Consider the following 26,360-nt stretch of genomic DNA (forward strand, 5'->3'; position numbering starts at 1 on the left):
TGCTGTTAAAGGGAAGGTTAGCACTTCCCCCAAGAGTTGGGTGGGCAAGTGCGTGGAGCTAAATATTCATATTGCTTTATGCCCTCCACTGTAAGATTAGGCTGGCTCATTTTCACCACCTACAGAACAAGCACATCACATAGCTGGCTCAGGCAACAAGAACTAAAGGGTCGTTGCAAATGGGAGTTTTTGCCACAGAAGTAACACCGTAAAAATAACTCATGTCCAAAGAAACAGAGGAACATAAATTGCAGCACTGCTGCTGAGCAACACTTGAAAGCTGCAAAGCTTCTTCCTGCAGAGAATCCTGACATTCAATTTGCTATGTACCAACATTGTAACTTTTCTTAGCAGTGAGATCTTTGGTGTAAAAAGAAACACTCTGTCAGTGATTTTGTTCACCTGCATTAAAACAGAAGACAAACAACTAGCATTGGAGAATCTGGACCCTGATGCAGTGGAAATGTCAGCTATGGGGTGGAGTTCTATGGAAGTGACTTACCTTTTGAACAATACGACCCAAGACCTGCAGGGCCAGTGTCCTCTGCTGAATAAGTTGGCTGCGAGACAAATGAAAGAGCTCTTGGAGAGAATAACCAGCCCTCTAAATGGGGGAGGAAAAGAAAAAAACAAACAACAAACAACCGAGTATAGACAAAAACAGACCCCTTAAAATAAGATTTGCTGTAAATAGTGCATAACGAGATAAATTGCAACACAGTTTTGTTTGCTGTTTCACATCAATTGCAGAAGAGATTGCAATAAATGACGTAATGGGAGAAAACTGTACTTAAAAAATGACATGTACTCTTTTTCCATCATCACAGATCCTTAATGGCATTGAAGAAGAAAAGCATTAACAGAGCTGTCTGAAAACAAAGAAAGCAAGCTAGTGCATGGCAACCAAACTTCTCTTCAGGAGCTTGTTTCCAAAGGAAACCACCCATTTACACTTTCTTGAGGTTTTTGTCACCAAAACACCTTGACACAAAAGGAATCTGACAAAATAAACATAGAAAATGGAAATGGGTGTGCTCTTTCCTTTCTGCTTCATTACACCTACCTCTGCCTCTTCTCCATGGTGATGCAGACCTAGATGAGTAGGCAAATCAGCATCTGCAGGAATCAAGTCTCCTTTTAAACTGAATCGAGCTTGCATTCCCTAGCATAAAGAAAATGGTGGAGGGAGAGAAAGATTATTTTTATTGCCTTACTCTATTCACCACATAAAATTTCTGAGGTGTCACCTAACAGTTGATTTGACAAACTCCCCAAATCAGATCCCAGATTCTTTAAAAAAAAAAAAAAAAAAAAAAAAGTTTATTCCACTTTTTTTTTTTCTTTTCTTAGCTTTCAGACCTGTTTCACCACAGGTCACCTGAGAGTTATCAAACTCTCACTTCGTAGCTCTCTTTGACGCTATAGGCTAAAGTGATCATATAGCATCCCACCCTGTGAAGAACACTGGGTCTCCCCCCAGCCTTACAAAATCTCTCAGATTGAGAAACCAGGGGATTATTTAAGAAAACTTTAAAATTGCCACTGGTGAGAAACATGAACCAGACACTTCACAAACAAGAAAAAAAAATCAGTTTCTGCTTTTAAACCTTTTTAGTTTTCTTCTGCCGGGGTGAAGGCAAATCTTTCATCCACTCCAGTTTCTCAAACTCCACATTGTCCATATGAATCCATTCTTTCCTTGGCTTCACAGGCAGATCATCATCTTCGGGAGAGAAAATGACAGCCTTACCTTCCAGAGCAAAGATGAAGAAAATCCTATTTCACAGAATCACAGAATCGTAGGGGTTGGAAGGGACCTCCAGAGATCATGGAGTCCAACCCCCTGCCAAAGCAGGTTCCCTACAGCAGGTCGCACAGGTAGACATCCAGGCAGGTCTTGAACATCTCCAGAGAAGGAGACTCCACAGCCTCCCTGGGCAGCCTGTTCCAGTGCTCCGTCACCTCACTGTACAGAAGTTCTTGCGCAAATTTCCTACTTGAAAACCCACTTGGCTTAAAGTCTACATCAAATAAAGGAGCCATGTAAAATAAGGAGAAAACAATTTTCTAACGAACGGCTGACTGATGCATAAACATCAAAGACAGCTGTTTTCATCCTTCAAGAGAGCTAGAAGAGAAATTATGCAGCACTGTAACAAAATCCACAGACAACACTAATTAGGGTGAAACTGAATGAAAGTTGGGACACAGATAAGGCCAAATGTTCAGAACAAGGACAGAAAATATCAGCTCTACTTTTGCCAATTAAATGAGTATCATTCAAGAAGGGGAGCATTAGGGGAGTCAAGAACAGTAGCAATGCAAAGAAGGCTAAATGAATTACTGGCCTGGCACGAAATATGGTTTTAAAGAAGCCAGGATAGTGTCAGCCTACGTACACTGAAGGGAGCACACCACTGCTACCACTCATGCTTCCATGGCACTTCCACTACTACTCTCTATTCTGTGCCTCCCTTTAAAGAACTGAGGAAATCAATTTGCAAGGAAAAAAAAATAATAATAATAAGAGAAAAATTGACTGAAACTGAGAAACAGCCCAGTGGGAAAATGGGGCAGTTGAACAAGGATCTCAGAGGTGAAGGCACTACAGGAAGAAATGACTGATTTAACTTGTCAAAGAGTTTTGACCAGAACAATTTGAGAAACAATACATTTCTGCTTGACAACACAAGAATTGCCCTAAGATCAGCACATGGAAAAATATGACAAGTGAATGGGCAGGAGAGATTTAAGTGGAAATTATCTAAATGCTAGCACAGCTAATGCCTTGCTAGTACAAAACTGTCCCGGGCTGGTGTGAGAAAGGAGAACTAACAAGTCCTTGCTATCTCAAGAGAAATCACACTGACAGAAGCAGGCGGACTGAGGGCATGGAAAGCACGATCATCACTCCTACTGGAGCAAAACAAGACCAGAATTCATTTGCACTGCAGCTGTTAATCCTAATGCTCTTGTTTTCTCTTGTGAACAACAGAGTGTCCCACTGAGATGCTCTTCTTTCATCAGAGATTTCCCTGCTAATAACTGGCCTGAAACCCAACTTTCTACCTTCCTCCAATTAGCAGATAAGCTTTCAGAAAGGGCACTCATCATTTCTAGGATGAAGCTTCACCCTTATGATCAGTGTGGCAGTGAGTCAGGCAAGGAACCAAGTACACAGTTATCTTCCCCAGCCAGAAAGCTGTTGCACAGAATTTCAGCCAAAGGCTCAACACACATTTTAATTGATGGAAAAAAGCATCTGATATGTAAGAAAGGGGAATGTCTGTAGGTGGTTGATGCAAAACCAGAGGAAATAAAAATCAACAGGAAAAAAAAAAAGAGATCGATTGACATTTGTAACTCAATAAATTGTTTTTTCCTTCTCCATTAATCACTAAACTGGATAATCATTCTATGAATAGGATTACGCATACTATCATCAGCCTGTAGCATTCTGATCTTGTCAACAAGGAAAGACAGACATACATTCCAAGGCATCAGCAGACTGCTCAGTTACTGAGAAAACCATTTACAGAAACAGAAGCTGGCAGTTTGAACGCAAAATCTGTACTGAACTTCTCAGAGCTGCATTATATTAAAGACTACCAACCAACTGCTTCCTTTTCTTGTTTGCTTTCCCTTTTGTCTTGGTGCCAGGGTTTGTTTTTCTATTTGATAAGATTAGAAGTTGCTATATAAAGGCTTTACTGTCTTCTTTATTAGAGACAGTTGCCTTTTATCTCATTAGAGAGGCAAGTTTGACTTTTGAGCAATCCTGTTCTTTTGTGTCATCATCCTCATCCTTAAGAAATTCTGAATGACTGTTTCTGCCAGATTATTCAGATGAGTTAAATTCTGAGCACCAGCAAATGCAAAATCCCACACCGTTTTAGAAAGTCAAATTAATGTTTTATGTCTCCTGTGGGTCAAGATGGGCTAGAAAGGCTTCCCTTGGTTTCCTAACAGCATTCTAAATCACTCTTTCTTTGTTATTTCAAATATTCCAGGAAAACTCCATTTCTTCTTCAGTCTGCAGTCTTGTAGCAGTAAAAGATGTTATCAGCACACATTTTGTACACTGAGCTTTTCGAAGAGCACTACTACAATTTTGTTCAGTCTCTACAGCTAAACAGCCCACTCCTATTGCTCCTATGAGCAAGAGAAAGTCACTTACTCTGATGCTACTTTTGCACTCAACTGTTCTGGGAAAGGCATTAAAGCCTGTTATTTTGATTAATGTGAGTTCATGAAAAACAGAGACCTGGGGAGAAACAGCAAAAGTGTTTTCTTGAGTACAAGGCTAATCATCTTTCCTTCTCCTGCACATGTATACACACACACACACACACACACACACACACACACACACACACACAGATTCATCCCTCCCATCAGGAAAATGGTAAACACTTGTTATCTCTTGCAAACACCAAGCTAAAATCCAAGAGAGATTTGGAGGCCTCTTTAATCAGACTGCATGTTGCAGTGGGAGACAAAGAATGCATCAGAAGAGAGAATCAAGAGATGAAGACAGCCAAAGATTAACACGAGATTGGAAGAAATGCATGCTAATAAAGGAGAGATGCTTCTTTCACACACACTACAAACAAAAGTGTTCTGGAAGATGTGAGTGGGAGCCTAATATTACCACTAAGGAAAGAATCACAGAATCACAGAATTGTAGGGGTTGGAAGGGACTTCCAGAGATCATCGAGTCCAACTCCCAGAAAAAAAACCCAAAGAAGAAAGCAACAATAAGAGAAACATGAGAGGTAAATGCTTCTTTGGGCTGTCATGAAGAACACAAAGACTGTTGTAGCTGCCTGCAAGAAAGCAGCTTTCTTCTCACATAAGCATAGAAACTACAGATCCAACACAGCATCAGTGCAGGCTTCCTTAGCACAACTGAAGTAAGTCAATACTTACAAGTAGTTAATTAAGCAAGAGGTAAAATCCTCCTCTAGTAACTCAGCAAAGACTCCTTGTGTCATTTAGTAAGGAAAATAAGAGATGTGACTAACGTGGAGATTCACAGGCACGCAAACCTCGGTGAATGCAATTCTGATATCAAAGTGAGCATACAGACACACTCAGGTCTCTTGCCAGTTGGATGGCAAAGATAAAGATTCCCATCTACAAACTTCCACATCTTCATTCTCTTATATACACCACCACTCTTCTATCATCAAAATATACAAGGTAAAATTGAGTATTAGAACATCATTGTAAAATGCAACAGCTCTGTACGATTCTTCCTGAAAGAGCAGAACTCTCAATAAGTCAGCATCTCCTTCCATCCACAGCACACAAAAGAAAGAACCATAACCTTTGGAAATGTTTTCATGGGCTCTGCAATACAAGCCACACAGTGGAGCCACCAGGAGCAGTCTCACATTAAGACAAACGTGCCATGTGAGCTATCTAATGGGCTGTCATCTCCATGCTATCCTGTGAACACAACAGCCAGTCTTTTCAGGGAGATCAACCCACCAACTGTCCCAGTGAAAAGAAATTAGTGAGAATCAAGTGCTGCTTGAATATCACGCTCTTCTATTTCTCTGCTTACATGACTAAACGAGAACAGCAATGATGCTTACTTTTAAAACACATTTTCCTTCAAGTGATCTCAGAACAAGTTTCCAAAATAAAGCAAGACCTCTCACTGCGTGGCTCACCACCTCCATTATGTAGTGCATCATCCTTCTAATCTAGAGCTCAGCTAGAAACAAGAATGCTCTTCCTCGAACTCAAAAATCTTTAAATACCATGATCAAATTCTGATTCGGATAATTAACAAATTAACAATTCCACAGAACTCTAATCTGGGTCGATGCAAACACCATAAAAAACCTTACATTTACGTTCAGAACATTAACGATACGTACTACGTGTCTTACCTATGATTTCCATTTTCATATTTTCATCCCTCCTTACAGATTCTTCCAGACCTGACTCCTGCATGGAAAGTGACGTTCCTACACCGCACTGAGGCACAGTCAGAGATTCCACAAACTCCTCTGGTCTGTTCTGTTCCATTTTTATTTCGTTTTTCTGGCCTACATTACCACTGTGTCGTGACTTTAAGAAAGCAACTAAACTGGGATCTGCAAATATTGACAAAGAGACGGACAGATAAGTGTCAGCCTCAAAATACCTAAGACATCTACAGATACATCTACGTCCTGCCATTTGCCTTTTAGTCTTTTGAATCCCATTCCACAAATCCCTTCTTCTCTGCCAACTGTCACTTGTTTTCAAATGAGGCATTTAACTGTTTATGTTCAGCACATAAGCTGAGGTCTACTAATTGAAAAAAAAAAATAGTATATATCCTTCCCTTTTTAAACTCCAAGTGTTTGCCTCACTACAATCTGTTAGTGATTGAGCAGTACAGACAAGGAGCAAAGGTCACAGATCAGTTATAAAATGAAAGTGCAAAAACAAGGTATTTTTCATACACACGCCATTGTTACAATTAGTGAAGTTAAACGGCAATAATTTTTGGCATTTTCTGGCATACTGTGGCAATCTTTCTTATCTGCTTCAGAGAATTATCTTTTAGGTCCTCAATACACATACATGTAGCCAGGTATCAGATGTGCAAAGTAACTGTGTGCATGGACCATCTTATTCCACAGCAAAGGCGAGACGGGACAGTCTTCAACTAAGCTTCCTCTCAAATTTCTTCACACTTGATTCTTATTCACAATGATACAGATATGAGATGGAGGTTTAGCTATCTCCATATGCAATGACTAGTGATCCTAAGCTCCCAACTTTGACCTGTAAATTTGTTGAAGTTTCAAGACACCAATGTGTACAGTAAGCTTTCATACTTCGAGGAGAATTCACTCCAAGAAGCACATACCAAGCTGAGCCAGAAGCCTTTCCTGCTCCTTCAGGATCTCTTCCTGGGACATGGACTGTAGTTTTTCTAAATTCTCTTCATGAATAGCCTGAGCTTCCTGCTCACTCTTTTGACATCCAAGACCCTCTCCCGTTATGATACAAGGCCGCTGAGAGATGAAAACGTCATCAGCTTTATCTGAAAGATCCAGCAAATAAAGCAGTTAGTCACTAAGTCTTGACAGCATTATGAGCTCATTTAGATTTTGTCATTAGCAAGCCTGCACTGAAACCTTAGAAGCCAAATTAAAAAGTGTGCAAAGAAGCTTATCTGGAAACAAAATTAAGTGATCTGGGCTTTCAGGTTTTCATCGCATGTATCAATAAAACACCATTTCTTTCTTGTTTCTTTAGGAGTTGGAGAGGGACAGAAAAGAAAATATTTTGTTTCTTTAAAGCAAAGCAACAAAAGGTAAATTCACGCGTAATTCACAAATAAGGATATTATTTTGAGTTAGCTTCCTTCTCTGACCAAGAAGACCTGAACTGGTATCTGCTGAGCAAGAAAGAGAATGAAAAGTACTGTGTAACCCAGTTTCCAGTGTGATACAGAATCCACCCCCAAAACAGGCAAGCTTTCTTCTAGCAACTTTCTGTATTCACTTTAAAGGTTAAACATAGCAGAAGCTGCAGAAGGGCAGATATTTCTCCTACTCTGAACAAAACCAAGTCTCCTTTATCACCTGATCTAAGGGCTCATTTCATTTAACCATAGCGGTAGGATAACATGTTCCCCTGGTCAAACTGAGCCAGACTCTCTTGCTGGCCCACTGTACAAGGACTTGTCTTTGTAGCTTTATTCTACATGTTGTTTTGTTTGGGTTTTCACATGCTCCACATAGCAACCTGGATAACCCCTGTGACCCTAAACCAGCCCATGAAAACATCAACTCTTGTTCAATCAGCACTAAGGTCTGATGTCATTTCCACAGCAGTTGTCTTGCATACTGAACAAAAAGAAATGAGAAGACAGAAAGGTCTGGTAAGAGATTCACTAAACTTTTTACCATTCAGCAACTCACCTGATTGTTACCAGGCACTACAAGAAATATGGCTATTCTTCTTCTGCGGCTTCTAGCAATCCTCTCTCAAAAACTCTTCTCCGCAATTTGGCAGAGGAGGACACACAATTTGCTGATCCCTCAGTTGTATTAATACATCTATCAGTGTTCTCTGACTTCAAGAGGGTCACAGCCAGAGGACTATTGCTTCTCAAAGGATTTCTCAGACAGTAGTACATGTGCACAATTGTAACAGGGTACATAGCAAACACAGTAATGGACCTGAATGGTGGATCTGTGCACACACAGCACGATTCAGGGTTTTCTTACCAATTCTGAGAGGGGTCAGCATAAACAGAAACCTTACTAAGATGGTGAAAACCTTCAGACGACATCTGGCATCCGTTCCAACGTGAAAAAGAGGATGTCAGGGAAAAAGACAGACATATGTTGGTCCTAAGCAGATAAGACTGCCCAAGACACCTGCACACCTAGAGATGCCAGTACCACTTGAATTGGTTTCATCTTTCCTTGTCACAGTGCTGTCAGATAAATAACTGCTGGAGGTGGCACTGACTCATCAGTGCTGCCTCACAGCATTCCTTATGGAGCAATGTGACAGTCTCACAGCACAGCAGTGAGTGATGGAAGACTGAGCTTTCAATTTCTAGGTAGGTAAGAATGAGAACCTGCATCAGAGGTCATGCACAAGATGAATCCTTCTCCAAAAATTGCAGAAACTACTGACAAAACAAGAAATACTTTACATGCGACAAACAAAGGAAAAGGAGGGCAAAAGCCTTGAAAAAGAAATCTATTTGACCCTGTGTAAAAACAACAACAAAAAAAAGAGTGATAAAGCTACTCTATCTCTACAATTTTAATTTGGATCTCTGGCCATTTCAAATCCTTGCCATGTTAGAGATCTTCCAAGTGAACACAGTTTCTGAACTATGGACAATAGTGCTTCTCTGATTTAAAGACTAGGTGCAGTAATGTAACAGTTACTAAAGCTATGGAAATATAGTAGGCTACATAAGCAGAACCCTCTCCACTTACTATCCCCATTGCTGGAGTTAGCCTCTGGTGCCTCTTCTGCTGATCCCTCAGGATTCAGAACGTCCAGAGAAGCTGATGCTATTTGAGTGCACTCAGCAGAGGGAGCTGTTGCTGGCTTTTCAGCAGCTCTTCTTGCTGCCATCTTTTGTGCAAAGATGCTTTTTCTTCCAGATCCCACCTTCACCTGCAAACAAGGAAGCTGTGTGTCACCACTCTCCTTCAGACTCCCCCACACACCTGGCATTAACAAGTGTATAGATCTGATCCTAAAGACATTTTCAAAAAACACTTTGGGATGTGACACGGGAGAAGCTACTGGCAGCCACCTGCCCTTGTCTGTATGTGTGCTATTCTATTTTAATATTTTAATGCTAGAACAGAGACAAAACATATGAATGTTTTTGCTACCTAGAGAGAAAAGATGATTAATCGTAAGTGAATTCAGGCCAGGAAAGTATACCTAAAATATCACCAAACATAACAGTTCCAGATCTCCTGCTGCTTAGAAACCCCACATAGATGAATACTTTGCATTTCTGAGGATAAATGGAGCAGTACTGTACTGTGCTCACCACATGCTTGGAAAAGGCTTCTTATAAGGTGATTAGAGAGCACCAGGGTGAAAAGATTTACACAGTAAGAAATGGGCAAGTGGTGCTACAGTAATCCTGACTAAATTATTGTGCTGCTCGCCTAAGCAATAGAAGACCAAGACTCTGAACAGCTTGATACACAGGAAATCCAAAGCACACTGAGCAAAAAGTCTCTTGCATATCCCCAGCCCAGAGAAGAAGCTTAAAAGGCAGTCTTAACGTTTGATGGCTACTTCGTACGCTCCTACATCAGGTAAACAGAATTGGTAGCTTTAAAAAGTACTACTTTTTCCTCTCAAAAGAGTCGTCCTTCAAACTAAACTCTTTTTTTAAAGCAACTGCAGCTATCAATGACATTCAATTTCCAGCATTTGATTCCCACTCAGCTAGCAGTTATTGCTATTACAGCAACTATTCTGACAACAGCAGCCATAGGTTTCAGTTTTACAGCCTTAGAACAAACGTTTTCTCAAAATGCAAGATACTGTAAAAGATAATCCACGCAACTGCATTCAAGTGTCATTCCAGGAGGAATCAGAGGCAACTTGAGTAAGAACAGACCAGTAAAGACAGACCAGAACAAATCTGGTGGGCTGAAACTGAGATTCACTGAGATTGTTCCTCAAAGAAAAGCAAAAAACAACAGGGCAGATTTGAACCTACTTCAAATTTACTGCTTAAGTTATGTGAAGGAGATTGCCTTTTTTTCTAACCTGAAAGGATTCCAGTATTATTTAACTGTAGGGTTGTATGGGAACTGCTGAATCACAGCCTGAACCTCTGATTGAACACCTGAGGTGAGCAATGAGTCAGCCAGGGTGCAGAGGTGAAGGCAATTCACCTGTGCTGCTGGAAGGGGTGGAGCCTGGCTACACCTCCCCTAGACCCATTTAAGAGCTGATTGCCAGTGGGAAATGATCTCTTCTGGAGAACCACTCTGCTGGAGTTTCATAAGCAAGCCCAGGATATGGGTTAAGTGTCCTATCTATTCTCTTTGTGTTATTATAATCTGCTTTGCTTAACTCTCTTGTTTATTTCATAATTATAACATCTTAATATTCATTGATTATACAAGGGTATAGACTACCTATTTGATGGCAGTTCTGTAAGAGAACTTTCTCCTATACTAAGAAGGCAATGCCATGAAGATGCTGAGCCAGCTTCTCATCTCCAGCATGCTAAGTCATGCATTCTGAGTCCTGTCACTCACCGTGCGTTGCCTTTTGTTGTGGGAAAGTTTGAATAGTTAATGAAGACAGCATAGAACATCAGGTCCTGCTCTTACCTCACTTTTTATCTCAGAACGGTGAAATATCCTTGGAAATGGGTCTCCAGTGGGCACTGGCATGGTCACTGCTTCTGCACTTGTGTCTCGTTCCTGCATCAAAAAAATCCAACTCAAAACCACCACAATAGCCAGACACGTTTGTACCATTTTGCTGAGAGTAGACTAAGCTCTCAGCTCAGCAGTTTGCAAGATTATTCTATGTAGCCATCAGATTCAGAACACCTTGTGCTTACTTAGAGCCAAAGTGAAGCTGTTTTCCAAAAGGCTGTGCTGCCAGCTCCACTGACCATCAGAAAACTCAGATAAAAGGAAATTAGGGCCAGCACACAGCAACAAGAACACCACACTAGAGAATCAGAATTTCACTCAAATTCATACTAGAGCACCCAGCTGCATGCAAGCAGCATGACCTGTGGGCAGTCTGAACTGGAGAGCAGGTTCAAACCCATGTTTAACTGACAGCAAAAATATACTCAGAATTTTCCCCAAGAATGCTACAGGACACTGGTTTATTGTGCTACTACTGCTTCATCATGTTGCAGAGATAAAAGCAGAAACAGTACTCTACATCCCTGCCACCACTCAATTCACAGCATTCAAAATACACATCACATAAAAGTTAGACGTACAATGATTTTGCTGAAGACTGCTGTAATGTGTTGATCATGATTCTCTAGTCTTTCCTCTGGATCTTCATCATCAAAGTGGACACAGGCACTTTTGATTTTGGACTTTTTTGGAGGACCAGGAGTTAAAGCAGGGAGAATATCAGGAAAATCTGTGAAGGGGAAAGAAAAAATATAAAAAGGAAAAAAGATCCAAGTTACTCATATATAACTACTGCACAATAGGCACCAGACCAAACAGTCTTCAACAGCACATATTATTGCTCTGATAAGAAATAAACAAGATAAAGAAGCAGTAAGACAATTATACAAGTTTCATCTCTGACTTGTGCTGAGCATTGGAGAGCAATATGCCTAAGAGCTTTATTATTTATGTTTTGGCATCAAGGCCATTTCAAAGGGCTGCGTAAGTGAGAAAGTATATTCAGGCCTGACTTCAAATATTAAAGGAAGAGGCAAAAAACTATACAAGAAACAAATTGTATCCTTGCAATTTGTGCTCACAGAAAAGCACACTTCCACTGACAGCTCCAAGTGAATGATTAGCATGATCAGGAGCAAGTCAAGGCCTCCTTTTCACTGTTCATAAACAGGGATCATATTTTCTTACCTGGAAACAAGCACTGTAAGATTTAAATTGTTGCTTTTAAGAAACAATATTGAGTTTTTGAAACTATTAAGTGCATGATAAGTGTTACAGTTACTGCTGGTGAAGAAAAAGAAAAACACAGGAAGGAGGCTTATCAAGATAGCCCGCTGGCTGGAACTGTTAGCAGAGTTGAATCTCAGAGACACTAAGAGCAGGATCTGGCTAGGTGGTAAAATAAACACTCAGGAATTGAACGAGTGCAAATTACAGGAAATACCTCCTGCAGTGGGATTGTTGGAGTACTGCAGACAGCTGATACATGGGCTGAAGGCAGTGTGTTGGAAAGGTGGTTCTACCAGAGGTACCAATATTGGACATGTGCATTTTCAAATGAGGCTAAGAATAAATAATATTGCAGGGAAGACACACGCAGGGGAAAAAGCAAGTTGAGAGAGGTGATGGGGGCAAGCAAAGAGGAACACTGAAAGAGACAGAAAAAAATATATGAAAGAACCCCACAAGGGAAATTACCGTCCAGCATGACCACATCCTTGCTGTCCTGTAGCTGGGGTCTCTCAGCATCTGAGTTCCTTTCCTCTCCCTTCCTCTTGTCTGCTTTCTTCACAATCTTCACTGCAGGTGAAGCTCTGGCTGCCAGGAACTGGTTTTGAAAGTGTATCAGGTCTGCTTCGGACTCCCCAGGCTTTGGTCTTGAGAACATCTTGTCGTCTTGTTTTTGTGGGCTGATCCCACTTACCATTCACATGGAACCTACTGAACACAAGGAAAACTGGTCACAGAACTGGCTTTCCTAGGGAGAGGATAGAAGCAATAAGGGAAAACAACTCACTTTTGTCCTGCTCTGCTCTTTCTGTATATACCGCAGCTGCCCCTCACGACCACCCCAGGACACAACTAATTGTACCAGCATCCCAAACAAACAGTTTACTGGTTCTTCACTGCTAAACAATGTGCTAATAGGCAAGACAACACCTGGTCTACCATCCAGTTGGGAGCAGAGTAGCACCCAGCCAGCAAGAAGCAAGCCAACAAGTGTATCGCTGTCAGAACACCAACCACAGGCCTTGGATTTGCAAAGCCACAGAAGTACTTACACTAAGGCAGTAGATTTAACTTTCTCCAGAATCAGCACCAAACAAGAATGTCAGAGATGCAGTGTCATGTAAATCTCTTCCCTCCACCACACTGTTGTTTTCTCAATATCCCAGTGTAAACATCTCAGTCAGGATGCAAGGGTCCGTTCATGTAGATGTGGACAGAATACTCAGGACTATAGCTCCTCTTCTCTTTCTAACCTCCCAACTGAAAAAAAAAAAAAAAGAAGGAAAAAAAAAAAAAAAAAAAAGCTTTTCTTCCCTATTTAGTACTTCAGCTTTAGTTCACTCTGTTTCACTGTCTTTATCCTGGTAGAAGGTATGCTGGTATGCTATTTCCAAGCATTTCCATTCACTGCTCAGACCAGTTCTGGGTTGAAAGCCGGGGGTAGTATCTATAAACACCTGTATCTTGGTGCATATCAGAGTGTATGAGGAAGACAACTCTTCCACCTCTTGTCTACCGGCCATGAAAATACTTGCAAATTTACTCTCCATCTCTCATTCCCAGAGCCCAGGACCATCAATCCATCTCTCGTACACAGCAAGTAAAGTGTTTGCAAATACATTTCATGCTAATTGAATCACTGATCACCACTAATGCTGCAGACTTGACACCCTCCCACACGTGGTATTTTGAAGTATTTTGTACATATTTGATCTCTTCTACGTTTAAAAGACCATAGGGACTCAGTGATGATTTACTGTTAAATTGGAAAGGGAAATGGATGTGGATTTTTAAAACTATGATCATCCACCACATGGACAGGCTGTACACACGACAAAATGCAAAGCTTCAAAGTGAATCTCTGTTTTAATCTCAGACCAAAACAAAGTCCAACTCCCATGAAGACACAGCCTGCCCTGAGACCAATGTTTTGTTTGTCTTGTGCTAATATCATCTTTCATTGTGAAGAATGTGGGAAGATATCTTCTGGGAAGGATGCTGATAGACACAAGAATTACCTCCCTCATGCAGTATTTATGACCAATGCTTGGAACGTTTATACCAATTTTAGTGATCCCATTCTTAATCAGCCTCAGTTAGATATGGGGCTGCTCACCCCATCAATGCTAAATTAAGAGAGATCTGGGCAGTTTCATAGTTTTGTATTCTTTTGTTTCAGAGCTTTTTGGTGATTTTTTTTTTTTTTTTTTAATCAAGGCTTTCAAGCAAAACCAATGACAATACGAGACCTGTTGAAAATCTTTTTTTCTGTCCCAATTTTTGTGCAAAAAATGAATTTAAAGCATACAGATTTAAGAGCTTTGTGCACCAACTTGAAGTGAATTTTCCAAGGCTTTGAGTTTCCAGGGACTCCATTCACTTCAGCACTCATTACTGCAGAAAGAGACCTCTTCATATGATGCCAGCACCACGAGTTAGTTACTCAAAATCAGACATCTCACCATACTGGCCTTAATGGAAGCTGTCAGCTCAAGAGTCCCAGAACAACAACCTCCATTTACACCAAGCATACATATGGCACAGATACCAGCAAGGGAACTCCCCCATGCCCTCTGAACCATAAAATTCTCTCCAGCCTACAGAGAAAATGCCTTACTTCTCTGTCAACACCATCAAGGACAGCTGTGGAACACCCTCACCAGTGAGGGGCAACTTCAGAGCAGGATGGGATTGGAGCATGCTGATATCTTGCCTCAAAACATAGCAAAAACACCTGGGATGTCACCACAGTTCTGACTAATGCTGAAAAGGCAAAAACATTCCTTTGAATCCTAGTTCCCCTCAAAACACACAGCAAAAATTGCAGCTCCTGCAGATGGCTCCCTTTTTTGTACTCCAAGTATAAGCATCTGCACTTGCTGTTTATTTATGCAGCTGCCTGCCATAACAGGGGCTGCTATGGTCATACTTCTGTTGAGAAGTTCTTCTTTGATACACCTAAGCAGCAGCACATGCATCAAAAGGCAAGTGTTTCATACCCTGTCATCCTGGGCTTCAAAGACAAAAGGAGGACAATGACAGCAGGATTAGCAGACGCAAAACGCCTAGTTACAAGTAAAGTGTGCTCCTAACCTTTCTGTGATAGGATTCTTCCACACTGGGACACACGTACACAGTTGTCTGAGTCTCCACATATTACATTACTCAGAAATAAATTGGAGCTTGGAACTGCTTTCATTTGTCTTGAGAATTGTTAGTCACAAGAAGACAATTTTGCGGTCGCTGCCTTAGAGGTTAGAAAGTCATCCAAAACAAAGTTGTTATAAGATGGTAATACAGAGGTGGCAACTATTTTGGTGTGGCAAATAGATAGAAGACTTAAATGTGCTATTTCCATGTTCTAACTGGGTCTAGAAATTTAATAAAATCAAGGCCTCTGACTTGATTCTTCTACAGTCCAACAAGAGAGAAATTGTTCAAATTGTACTTGAATGCTAAAAAAAGGTAAGGAAAATAGTTTTCTTTCTAATAGTACCTGTTTCCATACCCACCAAAGGCCATTAAAAACATTAGGAACACTTACCTGGCCATCATAAAGCGCAATTCTTATCCATCAGCACTCCAAGAAAACATGTAAGAAAAATAACTACCAGTACTGATCAGCAGCACTGATGCCACCTCTATGCAGTTTGGTTACCTCCAATCTTGAAGCCTGCTATTTAAAAGCTAAGTGAACAAAAGCTATTTGTCTAAAGGAACCATCACCTAGCTGACACACAGCCCAGGGGGATGCTGTCCTAGAGAGGTCTGCAAGGGGTCAGAAATGCAGTGAAAAGACCACGAGCACCTACATGCACCAGACACGCAATCATTTGCTGCTATATTCTCTGTCTGTACTAAGAATCTCAAAATATACTTTTCTGATATGCTTTGGACTGCCCACAGATACAGTCATTAAAACGCCTGCCAGTCCTGCAGATAGTTTTACAAATACAGCTGGAAACCAGTTGAGGTTGAACTAAAAAATGGTGTAAAAACACAGAGGGCAACAAAGCAACAGCTTGCTTCAACTGCCAAGACACACTTGGATTAACCAATTTCAGCTAAAGCTTCACCCTGAGGATGAAAGCCAATTAGGGCAGTAAGGGGCTCTCCCATAAATTAATGCATCACCAGTGCATCACAAAAGACTGCACTTACTTTACAAAAACACAAAGACGTATAATACCTCTGGTTCTCCTGGAGCAGCATTTAAGCACCTGAGGCACATGTTATCCATCCCTGCCACTACCCTCAGCAGATGTAAGGCAACACAAGAATCAAGCATAGCTTTGTTCAGAGCTAAGTGCTACTACACTTCAGCAAAAGAACTTTGACATTTGCCACCAGGCTACAGAAAAATGCACTTACTTGATATAGGCCACTATCATATTGATTTTTATTTTCTTTAGATCATCTGAATTTACAATGCATTTTTCCTTCTGCAGCAGTAGAGATCTACAGCCCATGAGAATAATTTAAATCACAACAGCTATGAACCTGAAAGGGTTAAAGAAGGAAAAGCAGCAACTGTAAGTGAAAACAAAGATTCATCTAAGAATTCTGCCAATTTCTAAATGTTGTCATCTTCTTGTCACGGAATCATTTGAGTAGGAAGAGACCCTTGAAGGCCATCTAGTCCAACTCCCCTGCAATGAGCAGGGACACCTACAGCTCCATCAGGTGCTCAAAGCTTGGTCCACTGTGACCACGAATGTCTTCAGGAATGGGGCACAGGGATTGCATCTCTGGGCAATCTGTGCCAGTGCCTCACCACCCTTGCTGTAACAATTTTCTTCCTAATGTCCAATCTAAATTGGACATTCTCTTCCAGTTTTTACCCCCATTTTCAAGCCTAACTTGCATTCAACATCCAAGTCTGCATTCTTTTACAAAAGAAATCAGGTTTGGGTCAAAGAGGAAATCCTGCTACCATACCGGTGCCCCCAGTCAATGTATTTCTGGTTTACACCTCAGACCTCACTGGCTGACATACAGAACTAAAGCGAGAAGCAGTCACACCTCAGCCTCACCGAGGCAGCCCAGTTGTCAAGAGAAAGGCACAATTTCTCTGCTCTAGGTTATCAGCCAGTGACAGCATCACACGGCACGGCTCAAAGCAGGCCTGTAACACTTGCTATTACCAAGCTGAGGAGGCGAAGTGCCCCCACGCCTCTAGAGCTGAGCCAGGCCCTACCAGTGCACCTGAAGAGGGCCGTTAGAGCGGAACCCCGCAGCAGCCAGCGTTCGGAGCAGTCGGGACATAGGTCCGGCGGGGCCGCGGAGCGGCTGAGGCGAAGACAGGCCCGAGAAGCGGTCCCGAGGCCCACGGAGCCGCTACAGCCCAGTGCGCGGGCCGGCCCCGGGCACCACTCACCTGCACCCGGCCCGCGCCGCTCCCCGCCAACACTTCCGCTCTGCGCCGCAGCGCTACTTCCGCGGCCACTTCCGCCCGCGCTTCCCTCCGCAGGCTGGGGCGGGGCGCCGCCATTTTCCCTGCCCTCAGCGGCGGCGCTGGCGTCTTGTGCCCTCGTCGCCCGCGCAAGAGCTCCGATACGCGGCTCGCGGGCCATGCCGCATCTCTGCTGCCCGGGGAGGAGATGTGGCTGCGTGTGCTCCGGCGTGGCGCATGGTGGATAAGGGGTCTCATCGCTGAAGTATTTCCCCTAAATCCCTCTTGGTTTGTGCGGTCCAAAGGCACGTCCCGCCTCAGGTGTAATTACAGGACTCTCGCTCCTGGAAACGTGTGCCCACACATACAGAAAGCCATCTCTGTAAATGTGTCATCTGCGCCTTCTCGTTATTAAGAGGTGTTTGTGTGCTCGAGAGTGGTGGTGTTTCAGGAGAGGGGATACACAAAGCTATATAAATGGAGCAATAATTTATTATTCATGTCTGAATATTCATTTACTATTCATACATGTCAGCTTCTATTAAAAACCGCTGGAGAGCAGTTGTACCTACCAGAAGCATTGGTGCTTGGCCACCTTTCAGCTTTTTAACCTGTGTGTAGACTGGAGATCCTGAGTCAGTTGGGCCAGCTGCATGGGGAGGACTTGCCATGAGTGCCATGGTACTGTAAGAGGTGACACGTCCTCATCAGTCTTTTTATCCCTTCAGAAGACGGTGTTAGATGCTACAGCAAAACTGTTGGCAGACACGATTTTGACACTTAAATCTCCATAGAAATTAGGATAAATCATAATCCTATCAAAAGACAACCAGCTTTGCAGCAGTGGCAGCAAACCAGTGATGAACTCATACAAAGTGGAAATTTTCTGTGAAAACGCTGGGCAAAAATATCTCTGTCAGCTGTGAGTCTTCTGATGAGCAATACTGTTCCTGAGATGGTGAATTTGAAGGCTGCCCTGCTTTAGATCATTAAGAACTTCTTAAGGTAGGAACCACCAAAAGCACTTGATGATGCCCAGTTAGACCAACTAAATTGCCAAGAATGAGCCCAATTCTGTCCTTCTGAGCAGACATTTTTCTGCCTGATTCTGGCACGAGTGTTTGAGCAGTTACTACTGGTGCTTATAGGTGGCCCTGGCAGGAGGAATAAATAGATCCACTCTAAATTACATTTGGAGATTATCAGAAGAGAGCCTCAAGAGGGTTTAGAGTGCTTCCCTGGTACTGCCCTGCCGGGCTGCAGTTCATCAGATGGTAGAGCTCTGCTTTGCACTCCCTAAGGAACTGAAATCGAAGTCGTATCTGTTCTATTCTGGAATAGCAGTGACTGAGAAACATGAGGTCCAATTCTCCATTTCACTGAAATCAATTGTTTCCCTCCTGCCACCATCTTGCACTTAGTTTTGTCATTCCAGATTCTGGTTTGGGATGTAAGATGCCCTTTGAAATAACTGATCAAGTTTTTTGTAGTTAAAACTCAAGAGCAGCAGTTCCTATAAACCTTTTCCATGGAACCATCTGATGTTGCTGATAGCAATGGGATTCTGTGGATTCACAGGACTGGTGTCTGGAAGTGACAAGTTTAATATTCCCTTTGGTGCATTGTTGGCTTTTGTGCACTATCACTTGTGGCTCAGTAAAGACTGTGTAGTGCTGCTTTAAAATCTTTGTCTGAAGCAAAAGGTGGAACTTAAATTTTAGTTTATTGCACTGTTTATCTTTAGACAAGACAAGAGGGCATTGATTTTACTGAAGAGTTTGGCACATGCGCTGGTGAGAATAGACCTTTCCAACTCTGAGTCTTTGCTGGTACTAAACTTAGGAATGATTTGCCTTGGGCCTTAGAAAGATATTTGGGTTCTATTACTTGGTAATAAGACAGGAAAGCTTTGGCACTGGTTGCACTGGAATGTTTTCCAGTTAAGTGTTGAGACTGTGTAGACTGTTGGACAGCCGCTTATGAGGTTGAGCTGTTCTGGTTCCAGGGAATTTAATAACTATTTGTAAGGTCACTTTGACCTTGCTAACATTGTTAGTTTGGAAATGATGTAAATAAGTTACTATATGTCCAGTGAGAAAATATATATCCTGATATTGTTACAGGATATTTGACCGTATGTATCTTGAACAGAATCAATTCAACAAAGCAGATGGCCTGAGACATCACAGGCCCTGTCTGAGTTACTGTTCTTAGGGCTGATCTGCTCATCATCTTTTCCTCTTGAACTCAAGAAATGTGTATATGAGATATGTAAACAGTTGCTAGGAGAATTTTGCTTTGCCTGGGTAATTCTCAGATTCTAATAAAAAACTTAACTTTGTTTCTTGCTTTCTGCTGAAGTAAGCCTGTACTTTTCTGCAATGCTTGTCACGTGAATGGGCAGAACTGGATTTAGAAAAACTAGTTGTATCTAATCTGAAACTAAACTGAGGGTTTACCAGGTGTAACTGGTCAGTATGCACAGGTGGTAATTCTATCCTGAGCGTAGAGTGGTGTTCAAACTGAGTAGCTGTAAGCATTTCCCTCCTCTCCAGTTTTGCTCACATTGGCTGCACAAGTTCTGCAGCCACACACAGTGATTCTTACAGGTATACAAAGTAAGCAAATAATCTTTTTTGTCAGAAAGATATAAAAAAATGTGCTCCAAATATATTTAATCTTAATTACTGCAAGACAGGAATACTTCCTGTCAAGACTGACTGTGCTTTATGTATCTTTTCTTCCTTCCATTAATTATTTACCTTTTGTTTTAATAATACAGTTAAGAGTGCTATATATAGCTCATGCTCTATCAATAAATCATGTTTCTGCATCTTCATATTTATCCTATAAATTATAAGTATCTACACGCTTGCATGAATCTGCTAATCTATTCTGGCAGGGAAATTCCCACCAGAGCATCTGTAAGAGTCACTGGAGGTAAACTCAAACATTCTTCACTTGAGGAGAGCTGTTTTGTGAGATTTAATTTAAAAGTTCATCAGTTTTGTCAGAAGCCCTAATATTCCTCCTCACTCCTTTCTTTGTGCTTGCCACAAGCAAAAAGCTGTATGTGACTCTCTGGTAGATGTTTTTGGTCTTCCAAAGCACAGAAGCATGAGAGTCTACAACCAAATGCTTTCTCATTGAACTGTAAAATGGAAGGGATCATAACAACAAAGACAATATGGCAGTGGCCTTAGTGAGATTAGAGAGAGTAAACATGTAATTGCAACAGTATGTGTTGCAGAGAAGGTGCATATTACAATGAGTTGCCTAAGAAGCAGACGGCCAAGGAGACGGGTTATCCTAAAAATTAGTTAAGACAGAGAATAAAGTCAGGAACAGAGTTGCTGAAAAGCAGAGTGGTGGGAAGTGCACAGGTTTGCCTGGGACTGGAGGACTGATGATAAGTTAGAATAGATCCAAGATTCAAGACCTTGCAAATTCTTCTTTGTAAGAAGGAGTTGAGACTGATGGGAGAAACATTCAGCAGCAGGTTGCTATTTGTGCTGTAGGTTCAATTCTGCAAGGGTCTGAGCCTTGAGCTTGGAAGGGACAGTAATGTATTGTTCCTCAGATTAGTGGTTATAGCGCACATCAACACTTTTCTCCACAGGAATCCAGTTGGAAGAGTCAGAGCCCAAACCAGCAAAGCAGGGAAGCACACACAGCAAAGCACAGCAGGAGTTTCAAGTGGCAATAAAAAAACAGGATGTGTGTTCCTGAAGAAATGTGCATGTGTGAGAACTGGATTGTGAGTAATCAATGGCAGCTCTCTAGCTGATGGGAGAGCACAGTAGAAAAGGAGAGACGGTGATCCGCCCATAGAACTTCGGGTGGCTTTTTCTGCAGTTCTCTGGCCTACCTGCTGAGTGGAAGCACAAAAGCATTGTCTGTGACAAAAGCACCTCACTGATTGTAAGCTGCTTGGATTCCTAGGGCTATGTAAAGCAAAGATATTTTAAAGCAAACCTCCGTGTGCTCACCGATAAAAAGCATGGATCCTTGCTCTATGTGAATTGATTTAACCATGTGAGGGGAAGAGGTTACATATTTTAAAAGCCCAAAACAGCAGAGTATTTACTCATCTCTAGCAGTGCATCTGCTAGGGCTAGGCATTATGTTGACTATTAACAGTTAGCATGGGATTTCCTCTTGGTTGTTTGCTTTATCAATTGTTTCTATAGAAATGGCATTTTTATCAGACTAAATGAATATATCCTGAAATAACACACATCTTCAGCAAATAAAGATATTTCTTGCTTGATATATATAACGTATGCCTATCATACTGGACTTCTTCACCTCATACAAATGTCAAAATAAAATCCAACTAAAAGTGAGCTGACATACAGCAGAGACCCCAGAGGACAGACCACTGTGGAAGTCAAAAGGGGCAGTTGTGCAAGTGTGCTTCCATGGTCAGGTCATTCAAACATTGCATCTGAAGAGTATTACAGGTGAAAATCACTGTTTGCGCAGTGGCAAATACACTGTCATTGACATTCACTGATTCACAGAGGCTTAAATGAAAACAGTCTCTGAGCTGACCCTGTCTGGCAATGCCATCTACCTCTTATATCATGGAGAGGGAAGCAGCATCTCTGTACTTCAGCTTCCTTGGGCTGAGGATAGTGTCACTCATGGCTGTTGCTGGACCTGTCTGCCAAAATCTGAGCAAAGTAGTGGATGCAATCAAGTCCACTGTTGTAGATTTTAAAGGAAGCCTGTCAAAATGCCTAAGCCTCATATTTCACGCAATTTAAGACAGTTTAAAGCACTGGATGTGCTCAGATGATTATCCTCAGTGGCAAACCTCAGTTCAGGATTTTTTCCTTTCTTGACTTCTGATTATTTCCTTATGTAAGGTTGGGGTAAACGTTCTACTTCTGCATCTAAGCAGGGTGGCAGTTATACGTGCATCTTTATACAAATCCCACCTGCACCAAACAGAATGTGCGCCAAAAGGAGTGCCCAAAGTAGCTCACTTCTCCCAGAATCCCAGTCTCACACCCTTGGAACAGAAGGCATGGCCTTTGCTATGTGCTTGGTTTGGGGAGCTCAATATTCACTGAAGGTGCGTGTTCAGCAGCTAGCTCATACTGCCAGGAGAACCGAGCCTGAAGTACTTAACTCTAAATAGCTATGCTAATGCTGCTAGATCTGCCAAGAGTTTTTAATAGTGATGATCGTGATGTCCTGATGATTTAAGTGATCTGGCAGAACTAGCTGCAGTCACACAGAGTTGGGGTTTTGCCTTCATCTTTGAAAATATCAAGGACCATTGCAGATTGCTGTACCATGTCTATGCAAGGATTCACCCCTGCAGTCTCCCTAGGCCAAAGCTGTTTTTCCATCTCCTTGGGAATGACGTGAGATGTTGTGGGTTGCCAGAGGAGCACGCTGGTGGTATGCACTTCTGCTTCTCCAGGAGCAGCACACACTGCATTCACCTAGCTTCCTGGGTAGGGAGAGACCAGCAGCCTAACAAAAGGCATTTGTCTAAAGGTAATACCCAATGAGGTGGAAGTGGTGTTAGGAAGAGGAGTATTCAAAGGAAACTTCTAGAGCCCTGATGATCTAACGCGTAAATGTGGTAGTGGTACAAAGTTGCTTCTGAACTCTTCTGTCGCCTTGTAGACCAAAGAAATGCTTTCGCTGGCCTTCCATACAGTAGATATTATCACCCTCTTTAATTCATTTTTTTTCCTGGAGGCTCAATAGTTGCAAAGTTTGGTGTCTGCCTAACACCAGGACGGGACTCCTCCCTCGCTGGTAGTACTTGGTGAGGGGAGCAAAGTCATCAGAAAGCTTCAGCTACCCACATTTCTCTACCAGTTTGTTGTGAAAACATTTTTCTACAGTGCTCTCTTATGCTCATTATTTGCCTGACAACAAATTCTCTTCATTGTTTTGCTGTTGTTGTTTTAATTTTATTTGCAAAGGCATTTATAGCTATTGTGATCTTTCGTGACAGTTGCCTACGTCAGGAGCAGAGGAGTCGATGGTTCCCAGAGGAGGGCTGTCAGGCAGAGCTCCTCCGGTTAGCAGCAAGCAGTGCCGCTAGCAGCACCAACACTTAAAAGCCCTTTTCTTCAGTGACACAGTTACAGCAGAAGCTGCAGAGATCACACCAGTGGCTGCACAATATCACAGTGTTGGAGCGCCGATTGCTCAGATATGTATGGGCACCTTTTCATTTTGGTTTGTCACTGAGGGCCATGCATTTAAAGATCTGCTTGGCACTGGACAAGAGCTCTGGGGGCTGGCAGGCTGCCTTCTAGAGACGTACAGCAGCAGCAACTGCCCAGCTTTTTTCCCATGGGAAAATACTGGGAACCCGCCAAATTATCATCTTGGCTCTGGAGTGTCACTGCCCAGATGGCTGTTCTGCACCAGAAGGCATGAGACGTGGAGGTCAGTGCATAGGTTTGGGCTCCTGGGTTTAACTTTGGAAACGAGACGGCCAAGATAGTTAGGTGTTCCTGCTAAGGACCAGAAGTACGCATTTGCTCTTTCTCCAGCTGTGCACGCTGTATTTTACTTAAAGCCGCTGCTGATTGCTCCTCTGGTCAGCCACCGTGTCTAAAGAGCTCTCTTTCCTTTTTAAGATAACAAAGTGTTGTGATAACAAGCAAACTCCCTTTCCTTTTGTTTCTTCAGTTGCTACCCCCTTTGATTCATGAAGCCCCTCAGTGCTGAGGAGAGATTCTAGGGGCTCAAATTCCTCTTAATTGTGTGTAGCAGACCATCAAAATTGAAATGCCTTTGCAATACTTATAAAAAGACTTTTGTCCTCATTTGCTCCAAAGCACTTTGTGAGTAGCATTAAAAAATCCCTCTGAACAGCAGGGTACATCAACTCAGACTTGGCATAACATGGGCAAAGTCCTCTCTCAGACTCAGGCCGTGGTGGGCATGGCCTTTCTCTGCTGCCTGCCTCTCAGAGCATCTCTCTGCTTTTATCCAGCTCTGTTCAGTATTCACAGAGTAGGAAATGTCTGCACCTGCAGAAAACAAAAAAAAACTGTGCATAGAGAAGGGCAGAGGCAGCTCTAGGTTCTTCATGCTGCCTATAGCCCTTTGTGTCCTACCTGGGGCTGAGAGAACAGCATGTACTCTGTCAGTGGTGGCTGGAGACGTCCTCCCTCACAAGCAGCCCCTAAAGGGAAGAGGTTGGATTCTGCTGCAGTTCAGTTAGCAGAGGAATGCTCTTGCTGAGTGCTTCTTGAGAACAACTTGAGGGAGTACAGTAAGAAGAGGTGCAGTTCTCAGTGGCAGTGATTGGGACAGAATGGGGTAAGATTCCTCAGGACTGAGAAACTGCAAAGCTGGGAAAGGAGGTGGCTAGGTCATTTTGATTGTTCAGGCATTGGGAACAGCACGTCACAAAGAGCAAGATAGGGGAAAGAGAAATAGATGGCTAGTGCCAAATTTGAAAGGCACAAGCCAGAGAAATAGATGCAAAGGAAGAACATTTCATTCTGATGAAAAAGAGCAAATGTCAGTGCAAATTCTGGCATATCTACACAAGACAGCAATAGCATTACTAAGCCTAGAGCTGAAGAGCCGGCATCACTGCCACCAGGAAAGGGAAGGTAAGAAGCAGGGCAGGGACACTGGAGGGAACTGGGGGGAGGGAACATAGAAAAAAGAAAAGAAAAAAAGCCTGGAATAAAGAGATTGACTGAGAAATGAAGAGAAGGTGATGAGCAGTGCCAGGAAGTGACCATGGCAGGAGGTGACAAGGAATGAGGAGCACTTTGGCCTCTGGAAAGGGCCCCTGTCTTGGGCTTCACATCTCTCTGAGTGGTACCCATGCTGTCCAGCCATATTGGCTCCCCGTAGCCACCACAGTTTTGTACATTAGCTATTTGAAGCCCAGGCCTCTCTGGACAATGATCTGTCATTTACAGCAGGGCTACCTGTGTACTAGGCATGATACTGCTGCCTCCTGTGTCATTTCATGCTGGTATCTGGAAAGTATCTTGCACAACACAGGGCTGATGGTTCATCCCACCATGCTTCCTGGAGCTGTGAGCATTATGCTGAGAGGCATGGGTATTGTCAGAGTCAGAATGCCACTAAAAATGAGGCTTCCCTTGTCAACACCACCATGTTAGAGAATGCAAAAGCTTCACAACCCAGGAGACAATATTGCCCTTGTCCTCTTTTTCTCCAAGAAGGCAGTAAACTACAAGTGCCAGAGGATGTAATCCAAGTGCTAATAAATTATTGATGTCTCTCTTCAGCTTTTTACTTACTAAAAGAATATCAAAGCTCATTTTATGAATGGTCCAGACAGATTCTCTTTTGGTATGCCCACAATTTAATTCACAAATATTACACTAAGCACTAATATTGAAGCAATGCAGTGTTCTCCCTTTACAGGCTTTGCAAAGGCTAATAGATGTTTTAAATTATATCGGCTCATAAACAGGTACAGTGAGGGAAATGCCACTTGTGATTCCAGTAAATGTTTAAATTCATAATTTCAGAAAGGAAAGAGCTTGTTATCAACTAGAGATGCACCTCTTTTTTTTTTTTTTTTCTTTTTTTCTTTTTTTTTTTTTTTTCCCCTACATTAAGGGCTGATTAAAATCCTGTTGAAACAAGTGGGCTTGCTCCTTAGGGATAGGCTGTCTCGTTCTTTGGCAGCTCACACAAGTGGTAGGACAGCATGACTTATTTTATATTTAGCAATAGCTCCTCTCTTCCAATATGCCTATTTGCATAAGTCAACTTAGAAACCATCTGTATTGGAAATACTCTTCCCATTCCTGTTCACTTTGGGGCAGCATGTGGCAGTTTGTTCACAGTATATATTAATTTATGCT

The 26,360-nt window shown here is 42.3% G+C and overlaps 1 protein-coding gene across 9 annotated transcripts in view; it reads right to left on the reverse strand.

The window, feature by feature from the left end:
* RPAP1 (RNA polymerase II associated protein 1) overlaps nt 1-17,563 on the reverse strand; it is a 39,264-nt gene extending 21,701 nt beyond the window's left edge. For 3 of the 9 annotated variants that reach the window (XR_006168022.1, XR_006168021.1, XM_042813855.1), the window contains exons 1-11: nt 17,506-17,560; nt 13,181-13,388; nt 12,597-12,839; nt 11,480-11,628; nt 10,848-10,940; nt 8,970-9,153; nt 6,872-7,048; nt 5,901-6,107; nt 1,608-1,723; nt 1,064-1,162; nt 503-604 (exon numbers count right to left, since the gene is read on the reverse strand). Coding sequence is in view for 7 of the 9 variants with exons in the window: in XM_042813855.1 (XP_042669789.1) it covers nt 503-604; nt 1,064-1,162; nt 1,608-1,723; nt 5,901-6,107; nt 6,872-7,048; nt 8,970-9,153; nt 10,848-10,940; nt 11,480-11,628; nt 12,597-12,825 (1,356 nt within the window). In the remaining 2 variants the exon portion in view is untranslated. The other 6 variants (XM_042813860.1, XM_042813857.1, XM_042813858.1 and 3 more) reach the window with 6 other exon arrangements.
* Between the last annotated feature and the right edge of the window lie 8,797 nt (nt 17,564-26,360).

The sequence above is a fragment of the Centrocercus urophasianus genome, unplaced genomic scaffold (assembly GCF_019232065.1).
Source record: "Centrocercus urophasianus isolate 14NV4802_14NV808 unplaced genomic scaffold, USGS_Curo_1.0 seq_14, whole genome shotgun sequence".
NCBI lineage: Eukaryota > Metazoa > Chordata > Aves > Galliformes > Phasianidae > Centrocercus > Centrocercus urophasianus.